Below are 23,351 nucleotides of genomic sequence, written 5' to 3'. Positions count from 1 at the left end.
CCAACCCCAGTACAAACAGGGAACATACTGTCCCTACACTGACCCCTGGATTGCTTCCCTTGCTCAGTTCCTGGACATTGGTTCACTGACGGGATAGTATGGAAGTGGGGAGAGGAAGGGCAAGGTCATTTTACTGCCACTTAGTGGAAACAGATGGAAAGACAGCTGCGTCCCTGAAGTTAACTCTCTTGTCTTTTGGAACAGGAGAGAGCAGGTTCATTCTGAAATCAAACACTGGACCATCAGTATCTGCCCAGCTTGCCCAGCAGTGAGTTGAGGGCAACGCCTGTGAGGTGGGGGGGTCACTTCAGGCTCCAGAATTTGCAAAACCGGTGGCAAATTGTAAAGGGTATTTGAGAACAAAACATTTCGCCCCATGTAAATTTGGACACTTGTGCGGGACTGATCACGAACATAGGGCATCCCTGTACAGTTTGCAGTATATTTTGCAAAGTGTCCTTATGGCTATGGGGATGCAGCAGCCATTTTGTGCACAGGAAGCTCCCACGACCAACACTGAAGTCATGGACAGATTGTTTATCGATGTTAACTGATGACAGACTTTTGGAAAGGATTTTTCTGATGTTCTTGAAAAGTGTCTGGGGGGTTTTAGGTGAACAACTGGGGGGTTGGGTATCAGGATGTCACCCGAAAGACAGCTCCTCCACAGGGCAAAACTCCCCCCACTGTCTCCAAATGCAATTACAGGCGCATGTTTCTCGAATGTGTTCAGTCCCAGGTAAAGAGGGATCAATTAGCTCTATCCACATCAGGACTGTACTCCAGTGTTATACAGTGACAGACCTGTCCCCACCAGTACTGTACCCCAGTGTTATACAGTGACAGAGCTGTCCCCACCAGTACTGTACCCAGTGTTATACAGTGACAGACCTGTCCTCACCAGTACTGTACCTCAGTGTTATACAGTGACAGAGCTGTCCCCACCAGTACTGTACCCAGTGTTATACAGTGATAGACCTGTCCCCACCAGTACTGTACCCCAGTGTTAGACAGTGCGAGTAGACTTGTCCCCACCAGTACTGTACCCCAGTGTTATACAGTGACAGACCTGTCCCACCAGTACTATATCCCAGTGTTATACATTTACATACCTGTCCCCACCAGTACTGTACCCCAGTGTTATACAGTGACAGACCTGTCCCACCAGTACTATATCCCAGTGTTATACATTTACATACCTGTCCCCACCAGTACTGTACCCCAGTGTTATACAGTGACAGACCTGTCCCACCAGTACTATATCCCAGTGTTATATATTTACATACCTGTCCCCACCAGTACTATATCCCAGTGTTATACATTTACATACCTGTCCCCACCAGTACTGTACCCCAGTGTTATACAGTGACAGACCTGTCCCCACCAGTACTGTACCCCAGTGTTATACAGTGACAGACCTGTCCCCACCAGTACTGTATCCCAGTGTTATACAGTGACAGACCTATCCCCACCAGTACTGTAGCCCAGTGTTATACAGTGACAGACCTGTCCCCACCAGTACTATATCCCAATGTTATACATTGACAGATCTGTCCCCACCAGTACTGTACCCCAGTGTTATACAGTGACAGACCTGTCCCCACCAGTGCTGTACCCCAGTGTTATACAGTGACAGACCTGTCCCACCAGTACTATATCCCAGTGTTATACATTTACATACCTGTCCCCACCAGTACTATACCCCAGTGTTATACAGTGACAGACCTGTCCCCACCAGTACTGTACCCCAGTGTTATACAGTGACAGACCTGTCCCCACCAGTACTGAATCAGTGTTATACAGTGACAGACCTATCCCCACCAGTACTATATCCCAATGTTATACATTGACAGATCTGTCCCCACCAGTACTGTACCCCAGTGTTATACAGTGACAGACCTGTCCCCACCAGTGCTGTACCCCAGTGTTATACAGTGACAGACCTGTCCCACCAGTACTATATCCCAGTGTTATACATTTACATACCTGTCCCCACCAGTACTATACCCCAGTGTTATACAGTGACAGACCTGTCCCCACCAGTACTGTACCCCAGTGTTATACAGTGACAGACCTGTCCCCACCAGTACTGTATCCCAGTGTTATACAGTGACAGACCTATCCCCACCAGTACTGTAGCCCAGTGTTATACAGTGACAGACCTGTCCCACCAGTACTATATCCCAATGTTATACATTGACAGATCTGTCCCCACCAGTACTGTACCCCAGTGTTATACAGTGACAGACCTGTCCCCACCAGTGCTGTACCCCAGTGTTATACAGTGACAGACCTGTCCCCACCAGTACTGTACCCCAGTGTTATACAGTGACAGACCTATCCCCACCAGTACTATATCCCAGTGTTATACAGTGACAGATCTATCCCCACCAGTGCTGTACCCCAGTGTTATACAGTGGCAGACCTGTCCCCACCAGCACTGTATTCCAGTATTATATAGTGACAGACCTATCCCCACCAGTACTGTACCCCAGGGTTATTCAGTGACAGACCTATCCCCACCAGTACTGTACCCCAGGGTTATACAGTGACAGATCTGTCCCCACCAATACTGTCCCTCGGTGACACTGAGCTGGTTAAACTGTAGATTCTGTCGGACACTAGGACCCGCGGGCAGTGCTGTATGTTTGGTGAGACGGATGAGACAGCCTGTATTGTCTTGTTTACAGTAACTACGGTGGGGGTGTGGGAGAGGGGGCGTGAACTCTGGTGCAGTAGTGATTTACTCAGCAAATCAGCTTCCGTCCTGAGGAACATAAAAGGCAGAGGAGGGAGGAGAGGTGCATAAGAGTTGTAAGCTGTACTGAAGCTCGAACAAAGTCTACTGTCGACAGAGACAGCGCCAACAGAGAACAGGACAAGACAGCACTGCACTGCCTGGTACTGTAAGTACTCAATGTGCAGCATTGTAGCTTCAGTTGTGTGTGTGTTATTTCTGACACTATATTTGTATGTTTTTTTTCCTGACAGTACATTTGTGTGTTTTTATTCCTAACCCAATATTTGTGCGTGTTTATTCCTGACACGAAATTTGTGTGTTTTTTTTGTCCCTAACACAAAATTTGTGTCTGTGTGTATGTATTTGCCTTCCTGTTTAATATTAAATCTGATCCTCTGCCCCTCTGTATGATCCCCTTTGCATGTGTGTACATGTCTCCCTGGGTCTGTGAGTATTTGCCCTGAAGTCTTTCCGAATCAACTAGGAGAAAGTGAGGACTGCAGATGCTGGAGATCAGAGCTGAAAAATGTGTTGCTGGAAAAGCGCAGCAGGGTCAGGCAGCATCCAAGGGCTCATGCCCGAAACGTCGATTCTCCTGCTCCTTGGAAGCTGCCTGACCTGCTGCGCTTTTCCAGCAACACATTTTTCAGCGTCTTTCCGAATCAGTGTACCTGTAACCCTTGAGCTACTAACAAGAGAGATCAATTGTGCAAAAGTGTGGGTGTCCATCTGTCATTGTGCCTGTGTGTGTGATTGAGAGAATATGTGTCTCTATTGCTTTGCTTAGTATTTGTGGATGTATGACTCCGAGTTTAATAGTGTTGTGTGTCTGTGGGTGTGTTTACTCCTGTCTTTTTCTGTGCACTATGTTTTTTAATTTCAAAAATATGCTTTAGTCATAAAAATATCTTTATATACGTACATAAAGCAATTTGCGTTTGTACAGTTACGTATGAAGAAACAAACATTGGAGTTTGACTCCATCCATCAAACAAACTAAAGGCATTTCCTACTCCTACAAGATGATAGTTACATACGTTTGAGGCACAGGGAGGGTCCAATAACTGAACAGACCCCCACTTAAACTTCGACAGGAAGACCTCAGACAGTGGTCTTTCCCCACTGCACCTTAGCAACAGTTGCCCTAAGCCTTCGTGCATCCCTCAGCACATTGTCCCAGACCTTGGGATGTGCCAGTCTGTAACACTGGGTCAAGGTCAGCTCCTTGTTCTGGAATCCCAACCGGTTTTGGACAGACCAAAGCGTGTCTTTCACCGAGTTGCTGGTCCTCCAGGCGCAGTTGGTGTTTGAACTGTGTATCTAAGATCGCTGTGCTACTGGGGAGGGAGAGAGATAGTGAGAGTGTATGTGTGAGAGTGTGCACGTGTGTGTGCACATCTGAGTGACAGAGTATGTGCGTCTGTTGGCGTGATTGAGAGAATGTATGTGTGTTAGAGTGTGTGTGTCTGTCAATGTGAGTGTGATCAAGAGAGAGTGTATGTGAGAGACAGTGTGTGTTGGTGTGATTAAGAGGAACTGTGCATATGAGAGATGTGTATGGTTGACTTGCCTACTGATGAGCTTGGCTGGGACTGCCTCTGAGAAAGAGCAGGAGTGGAGGTGTCTGGAGAGAGATCAGTTTTGTTACAAAGGACAACACAGCTGGGCTCTTACCCAGTCCCTCTTGAGATTGGTTTGCGACCGGGGTGGGGGACAGAGGTCTAATTCTGTGTCCACCAGGAGGTGACTTTGTTCCAGTTCTGTTTATTTTTGCACTCCGTATGTCTAGGGGAGCTCTGGGTCACAATGTTGTGAGTTGAAGTCCCAGACTTGAGCCTGAACACTCCACTACATTGAGGGAGGGAGCCCCACACAGTCTTTCTGAGCTGGGAGGTTAAATTGAGATCATTGCCTAATCTATTCCACTGGATTAAGTGCAGATTCAACAATGCCATTGCTATAAATAATTAGAATTGTTGTTACAATCCTCCATACCTGCTACCCCATTAATGCCAGGAGACTCCCCTTATTTGCTGAGTAATTCTTTCTTTCACACACCCTTAGTTCAAATAATTAACTCCAATCAGATCTGCCAGCCCTCTGTCGCGTCTGAAGATCTGTGTCTTAATACCTGCTCCCACCGCAGAAATGAATGAACTTGCATTTCTTTAGCACCTCTCCAAACCTTCCAAAATGTGCTTCGCGGCTGGAATCTTGCTGTGGCGCGTGTCTATTTCCACGTGGGGAGGTCTATTCGGACCGTCTGTTTGTGGTTGTGTCCCCCTGTCCCCCTCCGGCAAACGCACTGAGCTAGTCAACTGTGGGGGCATGACACAAGTCTGTGTTCATGCATGGTATCGCCGGGGGGGGGGGGGGGTGCCGGATTGGGAGAGGTGGTGAGGATTGCTGATTTCCTACCCCCACCACCACACTCCCCCCAGCCCCCTACCTCTTCTCAATGGTACTGAGGTCAACTGAGGTTTGGGGCTGGTCTCTGCCTTCACTTCCCCACAACTCAGGCCCTTGATCTTGCTTTCCGCGTTCTCAACTGGCTCATCGCCGTTGCCCAGGGAGAGCGATTCCAGTGGGGGAGGTGGGGAAAAGAAGGAACTGCATTCTAATAACTCCTGGCACTGCCTCGGGATATCCTAGAGCAATACAGAGAAACCTCGATTACCCAAATGGCGAATATCTGAATTTCGGGTCATCCGAACGTTTGATTATCCGAATAAAATATTCCCTGCCCATGTCGTTCAGATAATCGAGGTTCCTGTGTACTTCACTCAGTGAGTGGCAGGGGATCTGCCCGAGAGTTGGACTGCATCGTGATGCATGAGATATAGCAGCAGAATTAGGCCATTTGGCCCATCTAGAGTCAAGATTAGAGTGGTGCTGGAAAAGTACAGCAGGTCCGGCAGCATCCGGGGTGCAGGAAAATCGATGTTTCGGGCAAAAGCCCTTCACCAGGAATGAGCCCTCAGATGCTGCCTGACCTGCTGTGCTTTTCCAGCACCACTCTAATCTCCAGCATCTGCAGTGCCCACCTCAGCCCACTTGGCCCGTCTAGTCTGATCCGCCATTCAGTTATGGCTGTTCTGTTTCTCAACCCCCCAATCAAATCAGGAACGTATCTCTCTCTGTCTTAAAGACACGCAATGACTTGCCCTCCACAGCCCTCTGCGGCAATGAGTTCCACAGAGTCCCCACCCTCTGGCTGAAGGAATTCCTCCCCATCTCAGTTATTCTGAGGTGAAGGAAGAATACACAGGGTACTGAGCAGGAGGCAGGAGGTTGCGACTAAGATGTAAGAACAAGGAGGAGGCCGTTCGGCCCCTCAAGCCAGCTGTGCCGTTGAATGCAAACACAACTGACCACATCTTGGCATCAACTCCACTTTTTTGCCTGCACCCGGGAGCCTTATAACCCAGAGAGACTGCAATGATCAGCCATCAATCCCTCCCCTTTCGAATTAAAAATCTACCTCCTCCTTACATTTAGAGTGCTCTGTATCCCCGGGAGGGGGGCGCGGTGAGTGAATGCCACAGATAAGTTATTTCCCCCTCATCTCGGTTTTAAACCTTATCCTAAAACTAGATTGTCCCAGACGGGGAAACATCCTCATGACTTTGTCTTTTGGATCTAGTCCATCACAATTAGATCTCCTCTCATTCGTCCAAACTCTGCATAAAGTGCTCCAGTCTCCCCTCCCAAGGACAACGTCTCTTGTCTCTGCTAGCCCTCAGCGGAGACAAAGTGGGCCGAATGGCCTCCTCCTGTGTTGTGGTTGAGCAGCCAATTTGTTCCCAGCTAGCTCCCGCTGTGTGTCTGCCTGACAGCTAAGCAGTCTGCCCTGTTCTCTCTCTCCTTGCAGCCAGCCCAGAGAGACCGCCATGACCAGCCGCCAAACCCTCCAGTTCCTGGTCACCTTCCTGCTTGCCGCCGCAGTCAACGTCTGCCAGGCCACAGCCGGACCCCCCGTCTCCAAGCTGGGCACCGATTTCGGGATCCGCCTGTTCCGGGAAGTGGCAGCATCGGCCGGCGAGCGGAACGTGGTGCTCTCACCGTACGGTGCGACAGCCCTGATGGGAATGGCTCAGCTCGGAGCAGCTGGGAACACCCTCAAACAGCTTTGGAGCACCATGGGATACCAACTGAAAGGTGAGCCCGGGATCCGGGGGCGGAGGGTCTGTAAATGTAACCCTGGTTTCAGCACGGAGATACTCCCCTGGAGTTATCCCACAGGGAACCTCACTGCTACCTGTCTGTCTTTCTGCATCTGTGTGTGTGCTTCTCTCTCTCTGTCTCTCTCCATCTGTGTGCGCGCATGCCTGTGTCTCTCTCTCTCTCTCGCTATGTGTGTTTGCCTGTCTCCCCCTCTCTCTCGCTCCATGTGTGTCTGCCTGTCTCCCCCTCTCTCTCGCTCCATGTGTGTCTGCCTGTCTCCCTCTCTCTCGCTCCATGTATGTCTGCCTGTCTCCCCCTCTCTCTCTCTCCATGTGTGTCTGCCTGTCTCCCCCTCTCTCTCGCTCCATGTATGTCTGCCTGTCTCCCCCTCTCTCTCGCTCCATGTATGTCTGCCTGTCTCCCCCTCTCTCTCGCTCCATGTGTGTCTGCCTGTCTCCCTCTCTCTCGCTCCATGTGTGTCTGCCTGTCTCCCTCTCTCTCGCTCTGCATGTGTCTACCTGTCTCTCTCTCTCTCTGCATCTTTCTGTCTCTCTGCATCAGTGTTCCTGTCTGTCTGTCTTTCTCTGCATCTGTGTGTGTGTCTGCCTGTCTCTCTCTCTCTGCATCTTTCTGTCTCTCTGCATCTGTGTGTGTGCCTGCCTGTCTCTCTCTCTTTCTCTGCATCTGCGTGTGTCAGCCAGTCGCGCTCTCTCTCTGCATGTGTGTGTCTCTCGGCATCTGTGTGTGCCCATCTCTCTGTAACTGTGTGGGAGTGAATGAGCGTGTGTCTCTCATTCTCAGAGAATGTTTCCCTTTCAGTTCTGTGCCTGCCTTGTGTTGGAGCTTTATGCCTGCCAGCTGTTGTACAGGAAGTGGCCCATCCTGGAAAGCTGGGGAGCTCAGGGGCTTGTGTCTGAAGTGTGCATCAACAGGATGGACGTAAATGTGAATCAGTCCTCCTGTCTAGTCCTGCTTTTCAGTCTTAGTCAGACAGTACACACACGACCAGGTGTGAATGATTCTGCACACCTTGTTATGTGGGCGTTGGGAGATCGTGGTGAGAGATTAAGGAAACCAGCAGTGAAATTGACTGCTAACCTTGCCAATTGCAATAAAGCCAGATCTGCACTGGAGAAACTCAGCAGGTTTGGCAACATCTGTCGAGAGAGTGCGAGTCCAGCATGACTCTTAGAGTTCTGAGGTAGGGTCACTCGACCCAAAACATTACCTCTGATTTACCTTCACAGGTGCTGCCACACCTGCTGAGCTTTTCCAGCAACCTCTGTTTTGTTTCTGATTTACAGCAGCCGCATTTCTTTTCGTTTTTATGACTCTGAGAGTCATTCATTGTACAGCACGGAAACAGACCCTTCAGTCCAACCCGACCAGATATCCTAACTTAATCTAGTCCCATTTGCTAGCACTTGGCCCATTTCCCTCTTAAACCCTTCCTATTCATGTACCCATTCACATGCCTTTTAAGTGTTGTCATTGTGCCAGCCTCCACCACTTCCTCTGCAGCATACAAACAGCACCGTCTGCATGGAAAAAGTTGCCCTTTAGGTCCCTTTCAAATTTTTCCCCTCTTACTTTAACCATATGGCCTCTAGTTTTGGATTCCCCTACCTTGTGGGAGAAAGACCTTCAGTATTTACCCTATCCATGCCCCTCATGATTCTATAAGGTCACCCCTCAGCCTCTGGTGCACCAGGGAAAAACAGTCCCAGCCTATTCAGCCCCTCCTTATAGCTCAAGCCCTGCAAAACCCCAGCATTATCTTTGTAACTCAATTCTGAACCTTTTCAGGTTTCACAACATCCTTCCTATAGCAGGGAGATGAGAATTGAATGCAGTATTCCAAAACATTCTGGGTGTTATGGTGTTAAAGAGGGGTAAAGGAACAGAAAAGGTTAAAGCAGATTAAAAATGCTGCAGAACAGAAGATAAAGGGAGGGTGATTGTAAGTGAGAAGACAAGGCTTTGAACTGGTGTAGGTAGGTTTTGACAGAATGAGGGTATCTCTGGCTGAAAGCACAACTATGGAAAAAACAAGACCGGGACCGCGAGTGGGGATTTTGGGTGGAAGTACGGATGCGGGGTGGGGAAGAAATCACACAGAAGGATTGAGTTTGTGTAAAAGCCAAATGTTGTGGATGCTGGAAATAAAAACACAAAACTGCTGGAGAAACTCAGCAGGTCTGACAGCATTTCAGTGGAGAGAGAAACCGAGCTAACGACTCTTCTCCAGAACTGAAGGGACAGAAAGGTGATTTGTTTTTCGTACACTTTGTTGACAAAAGGGAGGAACCACTGGAACGGATGGAGCCCAGAGCAAAATGCAGTGGTGGTAGAGGAATCCTATGATGTACGATAGGTGTTAATAGTCCAGAAATGAGTCAGTTCTGTTGAGATCAAACAAGACACGGAGATGGAGGGAAGGGGTATAACCAAATTAGAGGAACCTGTTTGTGATCTTGAGTTCCTGAATGCAGTGTGGAATTCAAAAGGCAGTAAAGTGCCTAAGTGTGAGATACTGAGGTGGTGTTCCTTTTAATATGCCAACCAAACTGAGATGCTTTGTCTGGACTTATTGAAGGAAAGGTATTGTTTCATTGGAGGTGGTTCGGAGAAAGTTCACCAGGATGATCCCTGGGATGGAGGGAGAGTCTTATGAGAGGCTAAACAGGTTGGGACTCTACTGACTGGAGTTTAGAAAAATGAGGTGACCTCATTGAAACATATTAGATTCTTAAGGGTCAGTGCTGAGGGGCTGTTTCGCCCTCATGGGAGAGTCAAGGACCAGAGGGCACTGTCTCTGAACTTAGGGAGTGTCTGAAATGAGCAGGAATCTCTTTTGGAAATTTTGGAACTCCTTGCCACAGAGAGCTGTGGGAGCAGAGTCCTTGTGTATACTGGAGGCCGACAGAGAGAGAGAGATTCTTAGCAGGAAAGTGGACCTGCGATGTTCCACGATCCTATTGAATGGTGGAACAGGCATGAGGGGCTGAATGGCCTACTGCTGTTTTGTGCCAATACAGGTCTTGCGTCTGCATGGCTAACTGAGGGCCTCTGGTGGCGGGAGTTCAGTACTGCTGAATCAAACTGGGCCTGAGACATGATGGTCAGGTCCAAGCACCCCCATTGAGCTCTCTCCTGCCCAGGTACTCGCTAAGACAGGCAGCAGGGCAAGGGCGGGTGACAATAAGGCTCGTTAATCATCATTAGAAGTCACAAAGGAAGCTTGAAAGGGAAGTTCCCCCTCGTCAGAGGGTGGATGCATGGGAGACCGATGTCTTGTGCGATGGTGGTGTTGTAAGATGGGAGTTAATCGCTGTCAGTGCTGGGGATGTGGGAACATCTTTACGGAGAGAGAGGCATCAGTGCGCCAGGTGGAGCTGCATTTCTGCAAAATCTTGCTGTGTGCAACATGGCCACAGCGAGTCCCACCTTGCGGCAGTGGCCAATCCCTCACAAAGGACCTCTTCGCCTGCCTCCATCTGCAAATGTCGCAGATCCAACTCCACTGTCACCATCTCTCTTGACCTTGCCCCACTTCCATCCAAATTCTCTTTCTTTCTCACTGTCTCTTTCTCTCTATATCGTTTTTTTTCTCTGTCCCTTTCTCTCTCTCCTCTCGGTCTTTCTCTCTCTGTCCCTTTCTCTCTATCTCCCTATGTCTCTTTCTCTGTCCCTTTCTCTCTCCATATCTTTCTCTCTCTCTATTTTTCACCTGCGTTCTCTCAATCTGTCTCTCGGACCTCCCTTTGGTGAGGTACATGGAGATCTTCAATATGTTGCACCCTGTTAGGACTTCACTCCATAACAACAATTTGCATTCAGATAACAGCTAGTTGCCAGGCAGTGACGGTGGCTTGGGAATGGAGGAGCTGGAGCTGGGGGGTGGAGGGGGGAGTTGCCAAGGCGAGCATCAAACCGGAATGGAAGGGTGAGTCTTTGGATCAGATGGACAAATATTTGTCCAGGGAACGGGTGTCTTTAAAGAGACACGGGCAGGACCCAGGTATCTGGAGCTCCGGACTCAATTGGATTTCTTCTTTCTCTGGGCAGACAAGGGTGTGCCGCTGGCCCTGAGACATCTCCAGAAAGATCTGACCGCCAAGAGCAACCGTGACATTGTCTACTCGGCCAACAGTGTGTTCATCCAGAGGAATATGCAGCTCCCAAATGCCTACTTGAAAAATTATCGCCGGGCATTCAACAGCTGGCCCAAACAGATCTACTTCCAGGATGCCGCCATGGCTACCTACCTCATCAACAAATGGGTGGAAATACAAACCAGAGGTGGGTTCTCAGCCACTGTACTGCTCCATCTATGTAGCACCAACTCGGAGGGATGGGATTGGGCAGCTGTCCCTGTCCTGGGAGTGTTTGATGGGGGACAGTGTAGAGGGAGCTTTACTCTGTATCTAACCCCGTGTTGTCCCTGTCCTGGGAGTATTTGATGGGAGGTTAGTGTGGAGAGGAGCTTTACTCTGTATCTAATCCTGTGCTGTCCCTGACCTGGGAGTATTTGATCGGGTGACAGTGTAGAGGGAGCTTTACCCATGCTGACTCTGTTCTGAGTATTTGATATGGAGGTCAGTGTAAAAGGAGCTTTACTGTGTATCTAATCCCATGCTGACTCTATCTGGGGGGTTTTTGATAAGGGGACAGTGTAAAGGGAGCTTTACTCTTTATCTAACCCCATAATGTCTCTGTCCTGGGGGTAATCAGGTAACAAGGTAAAATTTGAGCTTATGGTGCTGAGGGTAATATTGGGAAAGATTATTACTTCAAAACCAAACTTGTTAGGGATGGGGGTGATCTGGGTTTTAGCATTGTGTTGCTAATTGGATTTCTGGTTGTCTTGGTCCTTCCCCAATCCAGGCATGATCCCCAAATTTCTCCGCCCAGATGTGCTTGACCCGGTTCTGACCCGCATGGTTCTGATCAACGCCGTCTACTTCAAGGGGCTCTGGAAGCTGCCATTCCCTATTGAGGCCACCCACCAGAGGGTATTCTACAAGGAGGATGGCACTAAGATCCTAGTGCCCATGATGTCGCAGAGCGCCAAGCTGAATGCCAGTGAGTTAACTACTTCCTCCACTCTGAGTGCATGTGTCTGCCTTCCCCCTCTGTTGTTCCCCTCTCAGCTGCTTGGATACGTGACTCCTGAGATTCCCTCCCTGAAACTCCTGGTCCCTCACCAGCCGCTCTGGAAGATCCACCTCTTCCTCGTGGTCTGCTAACTCTCCTGGGAATTCACCAGCGTCAGTGCTGCCAATTGGGGGGGGGGGGGGGTGCGCACAGAGGTGACACATCCCAAATGCAGCTAACCCCAGAACTGGGGGAGGCAACGAAGAGATGAAACCAGACCAGTTCAGGAGGGGAGGCCGTGGTTGGGCACATCTGCAGCACCGGCTATTCTGCCCATCGAATCCATGCTAGAACACCTCTGCCTGCTACCTAATTCCCCACCTTTCTTCACTCCCCGCTGACTCAGTGGGCTGTGAAACGCGCCTGAGGCATGAAAAGGCACCATGTCAATGCAGTTTCTCTGCTCTGACTCAAAGCTGCGGCTCCCAGGCCCCAGTTCCGTAACAGCAGAGATGTTCATAATATCATGAAGGATCCGGACCAATGGGCAAGACCGTAAGGAACAGGAGTAGGCCATTCGGCCCCTCCAATAGGATCCTGGCCAATCTAACATTCCTCATGTCCACTTTCCTGCCCCTTTTTCTGTACCCTTGATCAAGAGTTTGTTGCAGCCTTCAATTATACACAAGGACTCTGCACACCCCTCTCCCCAGTTCTTGGTAGCAAGAAATTCCAACTACGCTCCAACCTCTAGGAGATAGAATCCCTTAGTACCTTTAGTCTGAGTCGTCCAGGCAAGGAAAGAGACCCTTCGGTCCGTCTTGTATGTGCCGACCAAGTTTACCAGACTCAGCTTGTCACATTGGGCCTGGTCACCAATGGCGTTGCTTTCTCTCCACAGGCGAGTTTGTGACTCCCAGCGGCGTGGACTACGACGTGATCGAGCTGCCCTACCACGGCGAGACCCTCAGCATGTACATCGTGGCGCCCATCTACAAGAAGGTGCCCCTGTCCGCCCTCACAGACATCATCACCGCCTCGCTGGTCGACGAGTGGGCGCAAAGCCTTGAGACCGTCAAGCGCCAACTCGTCCTGCCCAAGTAAGTGAGGGGGATGGGGTTGCCGTGTGCGCAAGGGGCAGCACTTGTCCAGAGCTGGGGTCCATGGGCTTCCTGGTTACCCTTGGGGGTAGGCAGGGAGGTTAGTCCCTGTGCCCGGACAGACCTCCGGCCTAGCTGGCCTGGGCACACGGTAGACCATTCGGCCCCTCGAGCCAGTTCTACCTAGTTCGATCTGGTTTTGACCTTTCAGTCCATCACCCTTAACCTGTGCCCCCTCCTGCATTTATGCTAACATAGAAATCTGTCTAATTCAGACTTGAATATAAAATCATACAGATAGAATCTTTGACTAACCCAGGAGATTTAACTCTTGCCTGCCTGTCTCTCGGAGTGCATTGACACTGTGTTGAGAGGGTAGTTTTCTTTTAAAGTATTTGTGCTGGGATGTAGGCATTTACAGGGTCAGAGAAACAGACCCTTCAGCCTGACTCATCCATGCCCATCAGATTTCCTGAACTAATCTAGTACCATTTGCCAGCATGTCCATCTAAACCCTTCCTATTCACATACCTGTCCCTATTTCTTTCAGATGTTATCATTGTGCCAGCCTCTATCCCTTCCTTTGGCATCTCATTCCATACACGCACCACCCTCTGTGAAGAAGTTTCCCCTCCGGTCCCTTTTAAATCTTGCCCTCTTGCACTAAACCAATGCCCTCGAGCTTTGGACTCCCCTACCCTGGGGAAAAGACCTTGGCTATTCACCCTATCCATGCCCTTCATTTTATAAACTTCTGTAAGGTCTTCCCTCATTCTTCATAGAGAATAGCCCAAGCCTAGCCAGCATCTCCCTCTTGCTCAAACCCTCCAGTCCTGGTAATATCCTTTCTGCACTCTTTCCAGTTTAATACAAGCCTTCCTAAAGCAGGGAGACCAGAATTGAACACAGTATTCCAAAAGTGGCCCTAAATATGTCCTGTACAGCTGCAACATGAGGCCCCCAACTCCTATCCTCAATTGCCCTTCACCAGCCGGGCTTGTTGAAAGGGGCAGCTAAGAGCCAATCACATCGCTGCAGGCCTGGAGTCACGTGTAGACTAGGACAGCAGATCCATTTGTGAACCAGGTTGGCAGCTTTTACAGAAATCAACTGCTGTTACACGGTCACCATCAGGGGGCGATCTAAATCAAATTGAGATTTCACCATCCCCCTGCTGTGGGAAGATGCTGGATGGTCAGTCCAGTGGCATCATTGCTGAGCCCACCACCTCACCCAGTTCAAATCCCACCTCGGGATATGACATCCTTGGAGATGCACCAAAATAAATCCGAGACGGGTCAATTGTAAAATAAACCTGATGGTGACAACCTCCAGTTAATTGAATCGGGGGCTTCGAACACTGGGGTAAAATCTTCACTAAGCGTTTTCACCACCGTGTTTATACATATTCATTTTCTCTCTCCTTCTCTTGGCAGATTTTCGCTGGAAAGTGAGGTGGATCTGAGGAAGCCACTGATGGCCTTGGGAATAACGGACATCTTTAACGCAAGAAAGGCCGACTTCAGCAAGATTAGCAGTAAGTATCTGAGGACATAAGAGCAGACCATTGTGGACTGAGATGGGGAGAACCGTCTTCACCCAGAGAGTGGGGGGGGGGGGGCTTGTGGTATTCTCTGCATAGAAACCGGTCGATTGTGTGACTTCAAGAGGGAGTACTTGGGGCTCAAGAGATTAGATTAGATTAGATTACTTAGTGTGGAAACAGGCCCTTTGGCCCAACAAGTCCACACCGACCCGCCGAAGCGTAACCCACCCATTCCCCTACATTTACCCCTTTTCCTAACACTACAGATTGAAGGGGAGAAAGCAGGAACAGGGGGGGCTGAGTTGGATGATCGACCCATGATCACAGTGAATGGTGCCTACTCCTGCTCCTATATACACTATAGCAAACCTTTTGCTTTAACCAGTGCCCTCGATTACCTGGCACCTTAAATCATGAACAGATCCTTTCAATTAATTGGCACGCGGTCCCCTGAACCGACCTTCTCAACCGGCCCTCTCGATTAGCTGGCGTCTTGTTCCTAACCGGCACTTTCCACACAGTGCACTCTGAATCAACCAGCACAATGTGACTCAATCCTCTCTATTAACCAGTGCCTTCCAGAACTGGCCCTCTCGATAACCCGGCAAACACTACAACTTTCAAATACCAGGTGTTATTCAGTCCAGTCATTATAGTATGTTTTAATTTATTGACCTTAGCGTAAATATACTTGCTGTTCAATTGAATGGCTGCATGAAATATCAAGAGTTGATTCAATTTCAAGTCACTTTCTCCTCAAATATTGCAATATCCAAATAGTTGTACAGATGCACAACCCTGAAACAGACCCTTCTGTCCAACTTCTGAGATATCCTAACCTAATCTAGTCCCATTTGCCAGCACTTGGCCAGTTGAAGGAGTGAGTAAGAAGGCAGTCTAAGTTTTATTTAAGGCAAAGTTGCATTATTATGGAAGTGACTTATGTAAAGTATAACAGTGCCACGTATACCCCCTGAATTACATTTCTTAACGGGTGTTTTCACATTGATGATGTGGATCACTTCATTATCAAAAATATCTGATCATCCAACACATTCCTGGTCCTATAGGCGTCAGATAATAAAACGTTTGCTGTGCTCTCTCTCATCTGTAGGCTTAGCACAATAATCATGCAACTTCACTGGTTCCTTTCTGGGATGGTGTGAATGCAGACTATTCTGGGAAGGGCATCAGGGTGGTGGTGGTCTGGTTGGGGACGGGGTTCAGAGCGAACTGGCAAACATGTCGAAGGTGGCACAGTGGCTCAGTAGTTAGCACTGCTGCCTCACAGCACCAGGTACATGGGTTCGATTCCACCCTTGGACGACTATGTGGAGTTTGCATGTTCTCCCTGTGTTTGTGTGGGTTCCTTTCAGGTTTCCTCCCACAGGTTAGGGTGGATTGGCCGTGCTAGATTGTCCCATAGTGCCCAGGGATGTGCAGGTTAGGGTGGATTGGCCGTGCTAGATTGTCCCATAGTGCCCAAGGATGTGCAGGTTAGGGTGGGTTGGCCGTGGGAAATGCAGGGTTCTCTCTCTCTGGCACGGTTGGACCACAGCCTAATCTCCTTTTCCCTCCCCTCTCCCGGTGCAGCAAGCGAGCAATTGTTTGTGGCAAAGACTCTGCAGAAAGTCAAGGTTGAAGTCAACGAGAGTGGGACAAAGGCATCGGCTGCCTCTGGTGAGTCTCAACCTGCAAATTACACCAGAACATTCAACGTAACCTTCATCCCAAGGCGTTCCTGAGTTTCAATCCAGAGGGAACTGTATAGGCAGGGATTCCTTGCTGCCCTTTAGTGAGTTGCTTGTGCCTTGCACCTCTCCAGACTCTTGTTTTCATTCACAAGATGTGGCATTTATTGCCCATCCATATCTGCCCCAGGGACAGTTGGGAGTCAGCCACATTGCTGTGGGTCTGGAGACACATGTAAGGACAGCAGTTTGCTCCTTTAAAGGGGCATTAGTGAACCAAATGGGTTTTCCTCCAACGATTGTCATCAATTTCACGGTCATCACTTAATTCCAGATTCCTTATTGATTTCAATCTGGCCCTGATGGGATTCGAACCCAGGTCCCCAGAACATTACCTGAATTAACAGTCTAGCAATAATACCACTAGGACATCACCTCCCCGTGCTGGCTGGGAAAGTATCTATTGCCCATTCCCAATGGCTGAGAGGTCAGTTTAAGAGTCAACCACATCGCTTTAGCAGGTCAGACTGGGTGAGAATGGCAGATTTCCTTTCCCAGATGGGGGCATGATTGAACCCAATATGACGTTTGCATACCTTTTGCAACAATCAACCCAATTTGCACTCAACGATGTTGGTTAGGTGGTTGGTAATGAGCTAGCTCTTCTAGTTCAGACAAAAAGAAAACCGAAAGCACTGCGGACGCTGGAAATCAGAAACAGAAATTGCTGGAAAAAAAGTCACAGGCAGCAGGTCTGGCAGCCTCTGTCACGAGAAATCAAAGTGACCCTTCCTCCAAACGGTCAGAAATTCTCATTCTGGTCGAAACTTAAGTTCTTAAAGTTTTTTAAAACTTTCACCATCTGTTGATTCAAACCCACATCCCCTGACCGTTAACACTGGGAACATTCAGCCTTGAGCCTGCTCTCTCATTGAGAGCACACTGATCTGCTTGCATTCTGAATTCCCATCCACCCCCCCCCCCCCCGACAGCTCTCGATTTTCCCCTTCACGGCAAGAATCTTACCTTCTGCGTGAATGAAAATATTCAATCTATCGCCTCCTATGGACTTGGAGCCATCAGGTCCTTCAAGCCTGCTCCGCCATTCAGTAAGATCATGGCTGATCTTTTCATGGACTCAGCTCCAGTTACCCTCCTGCTCATCATATCCTTTAATTCCTTTTACAGTTTTAAAAAAAAAACTTATCTTTGCCTTAAAAACATTCAATGAAGTAGCCTCGACTGCATCAGTGGCCAGGAATTCCACAAGCCTTTGGGTGAAGAAGTTCCTCCTGAACTCAGTCCTAAACCTGCTCTCCCCTTGTTTTGAGGCTGTGCCCAGTCGTTCTAGTTTCTCACGCCAGTGGAAACAGCCTTCTATGTTATGTACATCCTTCATCATTTTATGTTTCTGTAAGATTCCACCCTCCACCCCTTCATTCTTCTAAATTCCAATGAGGATAGAGACAAACTTCCAAAGTCTCTCAACCCGCAGAAATAATTCTTTGTATTTCTGTAGTGTCCATGGCTGTCAACGCTCTCCTTTGCCTTGGTGTGCCAGGCCATTCTAGGCTTTATTACGGGCTCAGCCATGATGGCGTGTCTCCGTACAGTGGGGAGGTTTTCGCATGCCAGTGCAGCTGAGCACTTCTGCGCCTGGCATTTTGTCCCGGCATCTGAACTTCAGAAGCTTTTGGTCATGAAGGCAAGATGGTAGCAGGAGAGAAACACTCAACTTGCCCCCCACAGAGCCACCCTGTGGCTGGTGTTTGCAATTACCTCGTCACAGCCGCAGTGTTTACATACGGTTGTCACCTTGCCCCCGATATTTCTCAATGTTTTTCACAGCGTCTCATTCGAGGAGGCTTCAACTGGAAGTATTATTGACAGCTGGTGCAAGAATGAACTGTGTGATTGCGGTGATGGGCTGACATTTTGCTTTTTCTTCGCAGCTGCCATCCTTTATGAGCGCATGGCGCCATTCGAGGTTGTGATCGACAGGCCCTTCCTCTTCTTAGTGCGGCATAACCCCACAGGTAAGGCAACAAGAGGGTCGTTGGGGAGGTAGCCATGTTGGATGCTTGTAGTGCTAGGGACGACAACAGGAACGTGGGTGCTCGGGCTTGTTCTGCCATTTTGGAAACAGGAAGGCATTGACCCATCATGGCTAACCTGTAGCACACTCCCATTTGCCCAACTTCGATGCTGAAGATTTTTCTTTCTGTTCCTGTGTCAGCATCACTGACTAGGCCAGTGTTTATTGTAGTTCATCCCATTGCTGTGTGGTTGTAGTCACATCTCCTAGAGTCGGGCTTTCCCCTAACAATTGGTAATGATTTCATGGTCATCAATTCCAGATTTTTATTGGATTCAAATCCCCCCAACTTCTGCAGTGTGATTTGAACTCCGATCCCCAGAACCTCTTGGCTAATAGCCTAGCGATCATACTTTGGGGCTTCTGGGTGAGGATGAGTGGGATTTGTGTCAGCACTTGGTCTGACGGAGATACGCAAAGTGGTTTTATAGTAGTTACACGTATCGAAGTGAAAAGTCTTGTTTTGTGAGCAGTGCAGGCGGATCATAGCAAACAAGGACATACAGATCACAGGGTGCTTAGACAGAGTGAGGCAAACAAGGTTATGGCTGCACAGGAGCTGCACAGAGCAAGATCAGCACAATTTGAAGTTAGAGAGGTTCATTTAGCAGTCTAATAACAGCAGGGAGGAAGTTGTTCTTCATCCTGTTGGTGTGTGTTGAAGCTTCTGTCTCCTCTGCCTGTACCAAGGAATTTGGAAGACCGCATTCCTGGGGTGGGAGGGGTCTTTGATGTTGGCAGCCTTTCCATAGCAGCGAGAAGTGCAGATGGAGTCCATAGATGGAAGGTTGGCTTCCGTGATGGTCTGGGTGGTGCGCACAACTTTCTGTAGTTTCTTACAGTCCTGGGCAGAGCAGTTGCCGTACCAAACCCTGATGCACCCGGATAGAATGCTGTCCGTGGTCCATATGTAGACATTGCGGAATTTCCTCAGCTGGGTAGATACCCACGTGTCGGTGGAGATGTTGCACCTTGTCAGGGAGGCTTTGAAGACTTAATCCCGAGGGAGTTTGACAGAAGGCCAATGGGCTCTGAGTGCGGCAAGGTTGAGTTTTTGTTTCTATATTGACGTCCCTCCCCCACCTCTCGTTTCGTAGGCACCATTCTCTTCTTGGGCCAAGTCATGGAGCCGTAGAGCACGATGCCAACTCTGAAAAGACAATACTCAGGTATCATCTCTGTGGAAACCCACATCGGAAGGTAGAAAAAAGAAACTGGAATTAACTGAGAGAAAAATGTACAATGAGGGAAGGAAGATTTTTTTTGGAATCCGGGGATGATATCAATTTCGTGCCTGGACCTTGCTCTCATTTAACCAGCTGTGACTTGAACTTCAGCCTTCATTAGACGTCATTTTCTAATCCACGGTCACACGAGTAATCCCCATTCATTGCGAAGTCTCGCTGCATCCAATCACCAGCCACTCGGAACATCTGATGCCATCTGAGTTTGTAATGGCATGCGTGCCTGGTTCCAGCAACGCAACCCTTCCTCCTCCTTCCTCTCCATTGGTGCATTGAATTCTGACATCTCCCCAACCAACTTCGCTCTGAGCAGAAATACCCCAAAACCTTTGCCCTCGATCACTGCGGCACTTGGACCAATTGCTTGTCACCTTTATCGCACAGACCCCCCACCTCAAGTTACACTCCAGCCAAAGGGCACAAAGCAAGATCCCACATAACCATTAACGAGCGAGTCAAGCGACTTGGGTTGAGGGGTAAACGTTGACCAATGCACCACATTGAAGACGATGCTGAGTTCAGTCAGGATGGATACGGGATGTTTTTGGTTTGAATGAACTCCGTTACACCCTGAATGGCCCACTTGCATTTCTGCAGGAAGAGGTGTGTTGTGACATCCCTAGACTAGCCCCCTCTTCTTCCACCCACCCCCCCCTCCCACCCCCCCCCCCCCCCCCCCCCCCCCCCACCCCCGCCTCTCTGTGGGAAATATGGCACTGGGGGAATGTGAGGAGATGCAAAATTGCATGTCACCACACCCTGTAACACAAATTTGGGGACCATTAATGGACTGTCACACTCACCCCACCCCCTTTAAATTCCATTCCATATTCCCCTCCATGTCAATTTCCAATTGTCATCTGTCAGTTCCTACCCTGTGCCTAGACTCTATGTTAATATCCGCATCGTTGAGGGAGGAGAGGTTGAAATGCTGGGGGACCAGCTATCTGCTTGCTGACTGTGAATGTGCAGGATGTTTCCATTCTTACTTACACATATATCTGTATACCAAAACTTGCACTGTTGCTTCACTTTGGAAAATATGAAACCTCATCATGTAGTTTGTAATATATTTTCAGATCTGTGTAATTTATTTCTTTTGACTTTAGAAATTGTTTTGTATTTAAATAAAGAAAAAGCTCAAAGGTGGAGTGGGAGCATTGAGGAACGAGTGATATTTTTAGTGGGGATTTCAACCATTCTGTTGTATATAGTGAGTGCATTCTGCAAATATAGGAATTGGAGGGAGGTCATTCAGCCCTTTCTGGGGAACCTGCTCACAAAGGCACACTTTGTTATGGACATTGCCCTTAACAAACCTGGTAAGAAATATTATGACGTACCTCTGGGGAAGGTGAAGCTTGAACCAAGGCCCAAAAGAAAAACAAATTGCTGGAAAAACTCAGCACCTGTGGAGGGAAATCAGAGTTCATGTTTCGGAACCATCTTCGGAGCTGCATGAGGACAAGGGGACACTTGCTGTTATTGAAAGGGATGAAGACTCACTGTACGTGAAATGTCAACTGATTTCTCTCCACGGATGCTGCCAACCTTGTTGAGTTTCTCCAGCAATTTCTGTTCTTGTTTCTGATACCCGGCATCCGCAGTTCTTTCAGTGTTTAAATTTGAATCTTGGTTCGGAGGTAAGGACGCTACCTCAAGAGCACCTATTTCATGATTTGGAGATGCCGGTGTTGGACTTGTGTGATTTTTAAACTTTGTACACCCAACACCAGGTTATAGTCCAACAGGTTTACTCTGAAGCACTAGCTTTCAGAGTGCTACTCCACAACCACCTGATGAAGGAGCAGCACTCGGAAAGATAATGCTTCCAATTAAACCTGTTGGACTATAACCTAGTGTTGTGTGATTTTTTTTTTAACCTATTTCACCATTCAACTTGAGAGTGACTTCACATCATTCCAGTGCCTATTCGAACATAGAACATTACAGCGCAGTACAGGCCCTTCAGCCCTCGATGGTTTCACAGGTTGGCACAACAATCTGAAGTCCATCTAACCTACACTATCGTTCCCCATCTCTTAGTACACTGGACTGGCAGTGTTGAAATTTTCAATTGACCTCCAACCCACAATTTCTTTTCGTGTGGCAGGAGGATGGAGTTAATTTCAGATTCCTACTCCTCTGTGTGAAGGTGCACTTCCTGGTATTAACCCTGAGTGACTTGGCTCAAAGTTTAAGATCATCTGCCCTGGTTCTAGACTTTCCCTTTACCCCAGAGAAAACATTTCTCCCTATTGTCCCTTTGAAATTCTGTAATCATCTTCGAAAACATCAATTTGATTAGCCCTGAACCCTCTACATCCTGTTCCTGTTGGGATATCTCCGCCTAATATCCCACACTTGCAAAAAGAAATGCTAAATTTCTGGAGGATAGGAGAGACAAATGGGGTGCTTTTTGTGCTTTTTAACCAGAGGGGTCATACAGCACAGGAACAGACCCCTTCAGTCCAACAGTCCAACCAGTCCATGCTGAGTATCCCAAACGGGGTGGCAAAGTGGCTCAGTAGTTAGCACTGCTGCCTCACAGCGCCAGGGAACCAGGTTTGATTTCAGCCTCTGGCGACTGTGCAAAGTCCACACAGTCATTCTCCCCGTGTCTGCATGGGTTTCCTTTGGGTGCTCAGGTTTCCTCCCACAGTCCAAAGATGTAGAGGTTAGGGTGGATTGGCTGTGGGAAATTGCCCATAGTGTGCAGGTTAGGTGGGTTAGCCATAGGAAATGCAGGGTCACAGGGACAGGAGGATGCTCTTCAGAGGACTGTGGCGGACTTGATGGGCTGAATGGCCTGCTTCAACATTGTAGGGATTCCATTCTAACTAAACTAGTCTCACCTGCCTGCTCCTGGCCCATACCCCTCCAAATCTTTCCTACTCATGGATGAAGAATGTTTCAAAATCTGTCATCCAAGCCATAAGCTGATTTAAAGCATTTCATTAGTGGTTAGTTTTTATTTTCTGCTGCTGTCCAGCTCCAGATGTAGGACTGAGCTGAGGAGGAACTTCTTCACCCAAAGGGTCATGAATCTGTGGACTTCCCTGCCCAGTTGAAGGCAAGGGTAGATAGCTATTGGAACAGTGAAGGAGTTAAGGGTTATGGTGAGCGGGTGGAGCCCAGTCTGTGAGAAAGATTCGCCATTGAATGGCAGAGCAGGCTCGATGGGTCAGACAGGCTACTACTGCTCCGAGTTCTTATATTCACTTCTGACTTGACCCTCTGGTCCTGAAATCGGAGCCCACTGTAGTACACACAAGGCATTATGGGTAGCAATGATGCCTTGGGTCACCAACTCATCAGAGTTAGGTATGGTAGCTACCTTTTCCAAGGCAAGACTGCATTTGTTTTTGTTAGGGAATCATTTTTAACATCGAAACGACTTGGCCAGGCCGAGACTAACCAAGAGCAATAAAAATGGGCAGTCGTCCTGAATTTGGGAAACATTCAGCCACAACATTGGTTCATTTTTCTTTTGTATGGTATGAATGTTTACAGTCTACCTAAGCTTGAGAATGTGTATTTTTATATATTGTTTGTGTGATACTGTATTTTTTCAATTCACTGTAAGAGTGTGTAAAAATAGAGCTATTTGTATGTTCTGTGTTTGTGTCTGTGTTTTGCAATAAGATTTGAAATAAATATCTCCCTTAATACAT

General features: G+C 48.5%; 1 protein-coding gene across 1 annotated transcript; it reads left to right on the top strand.

Annotated features, from left to right (window-relative positions):
* Positions 1-2,784: 2,784 nt before the first annotated feature.
* On the top strand, positions 2,785-23,351 carry serpine1 (serpin peptidase inhibitor, clade E (nexin, plasminogen activator inhibitor type 1), member 1). Its single transcript, XM_043683503.2, has 9 exons — positions 2,785-2,906; positions 6,612-6,898; positions 10,973-11,206; positions 11,792-11,989; positions 12,903-13,101; positions 14,538-14,638; positions 16,241-16,327; positions 18,291-18,374; positions 19,531-23,351. The coding sequence occupies exons 2-9, from the start codon at positions 6,631-6,633 to the stop codon at positions 19,566-19,568; spliced, it is 1,209 nt and encodes a 402-aa protein (XP_043539438.1). The 5' UTR covers positions 2,785-2,906; positions 6,612-6,630; the 3' UTR covers positions 19,569-23,351.

Source organism: Chiloscyllium plagiosum, unplaced genomic scaffold, assembly GCF_037043375.1.
Source record: "Chiloscyllium plagiosum isolate Xiang-an unplaced genomic scaffold, Cpla_swu_hap1 HiC_scaffold_44, whole genome shotgun sequence".
Taxonomy (NCBI): Eukaryota; Metazoa; Chordata; class Chondrichthyes; order Orectolobiformes; family Hemiscylliidae; genus Chiloscyllium; species Chiloscyllium plagiosum.
Note: the sequence above shows the minus strand (reverse complement) of the source record. Positions and strands in the feature narration are given on the sequence as shown.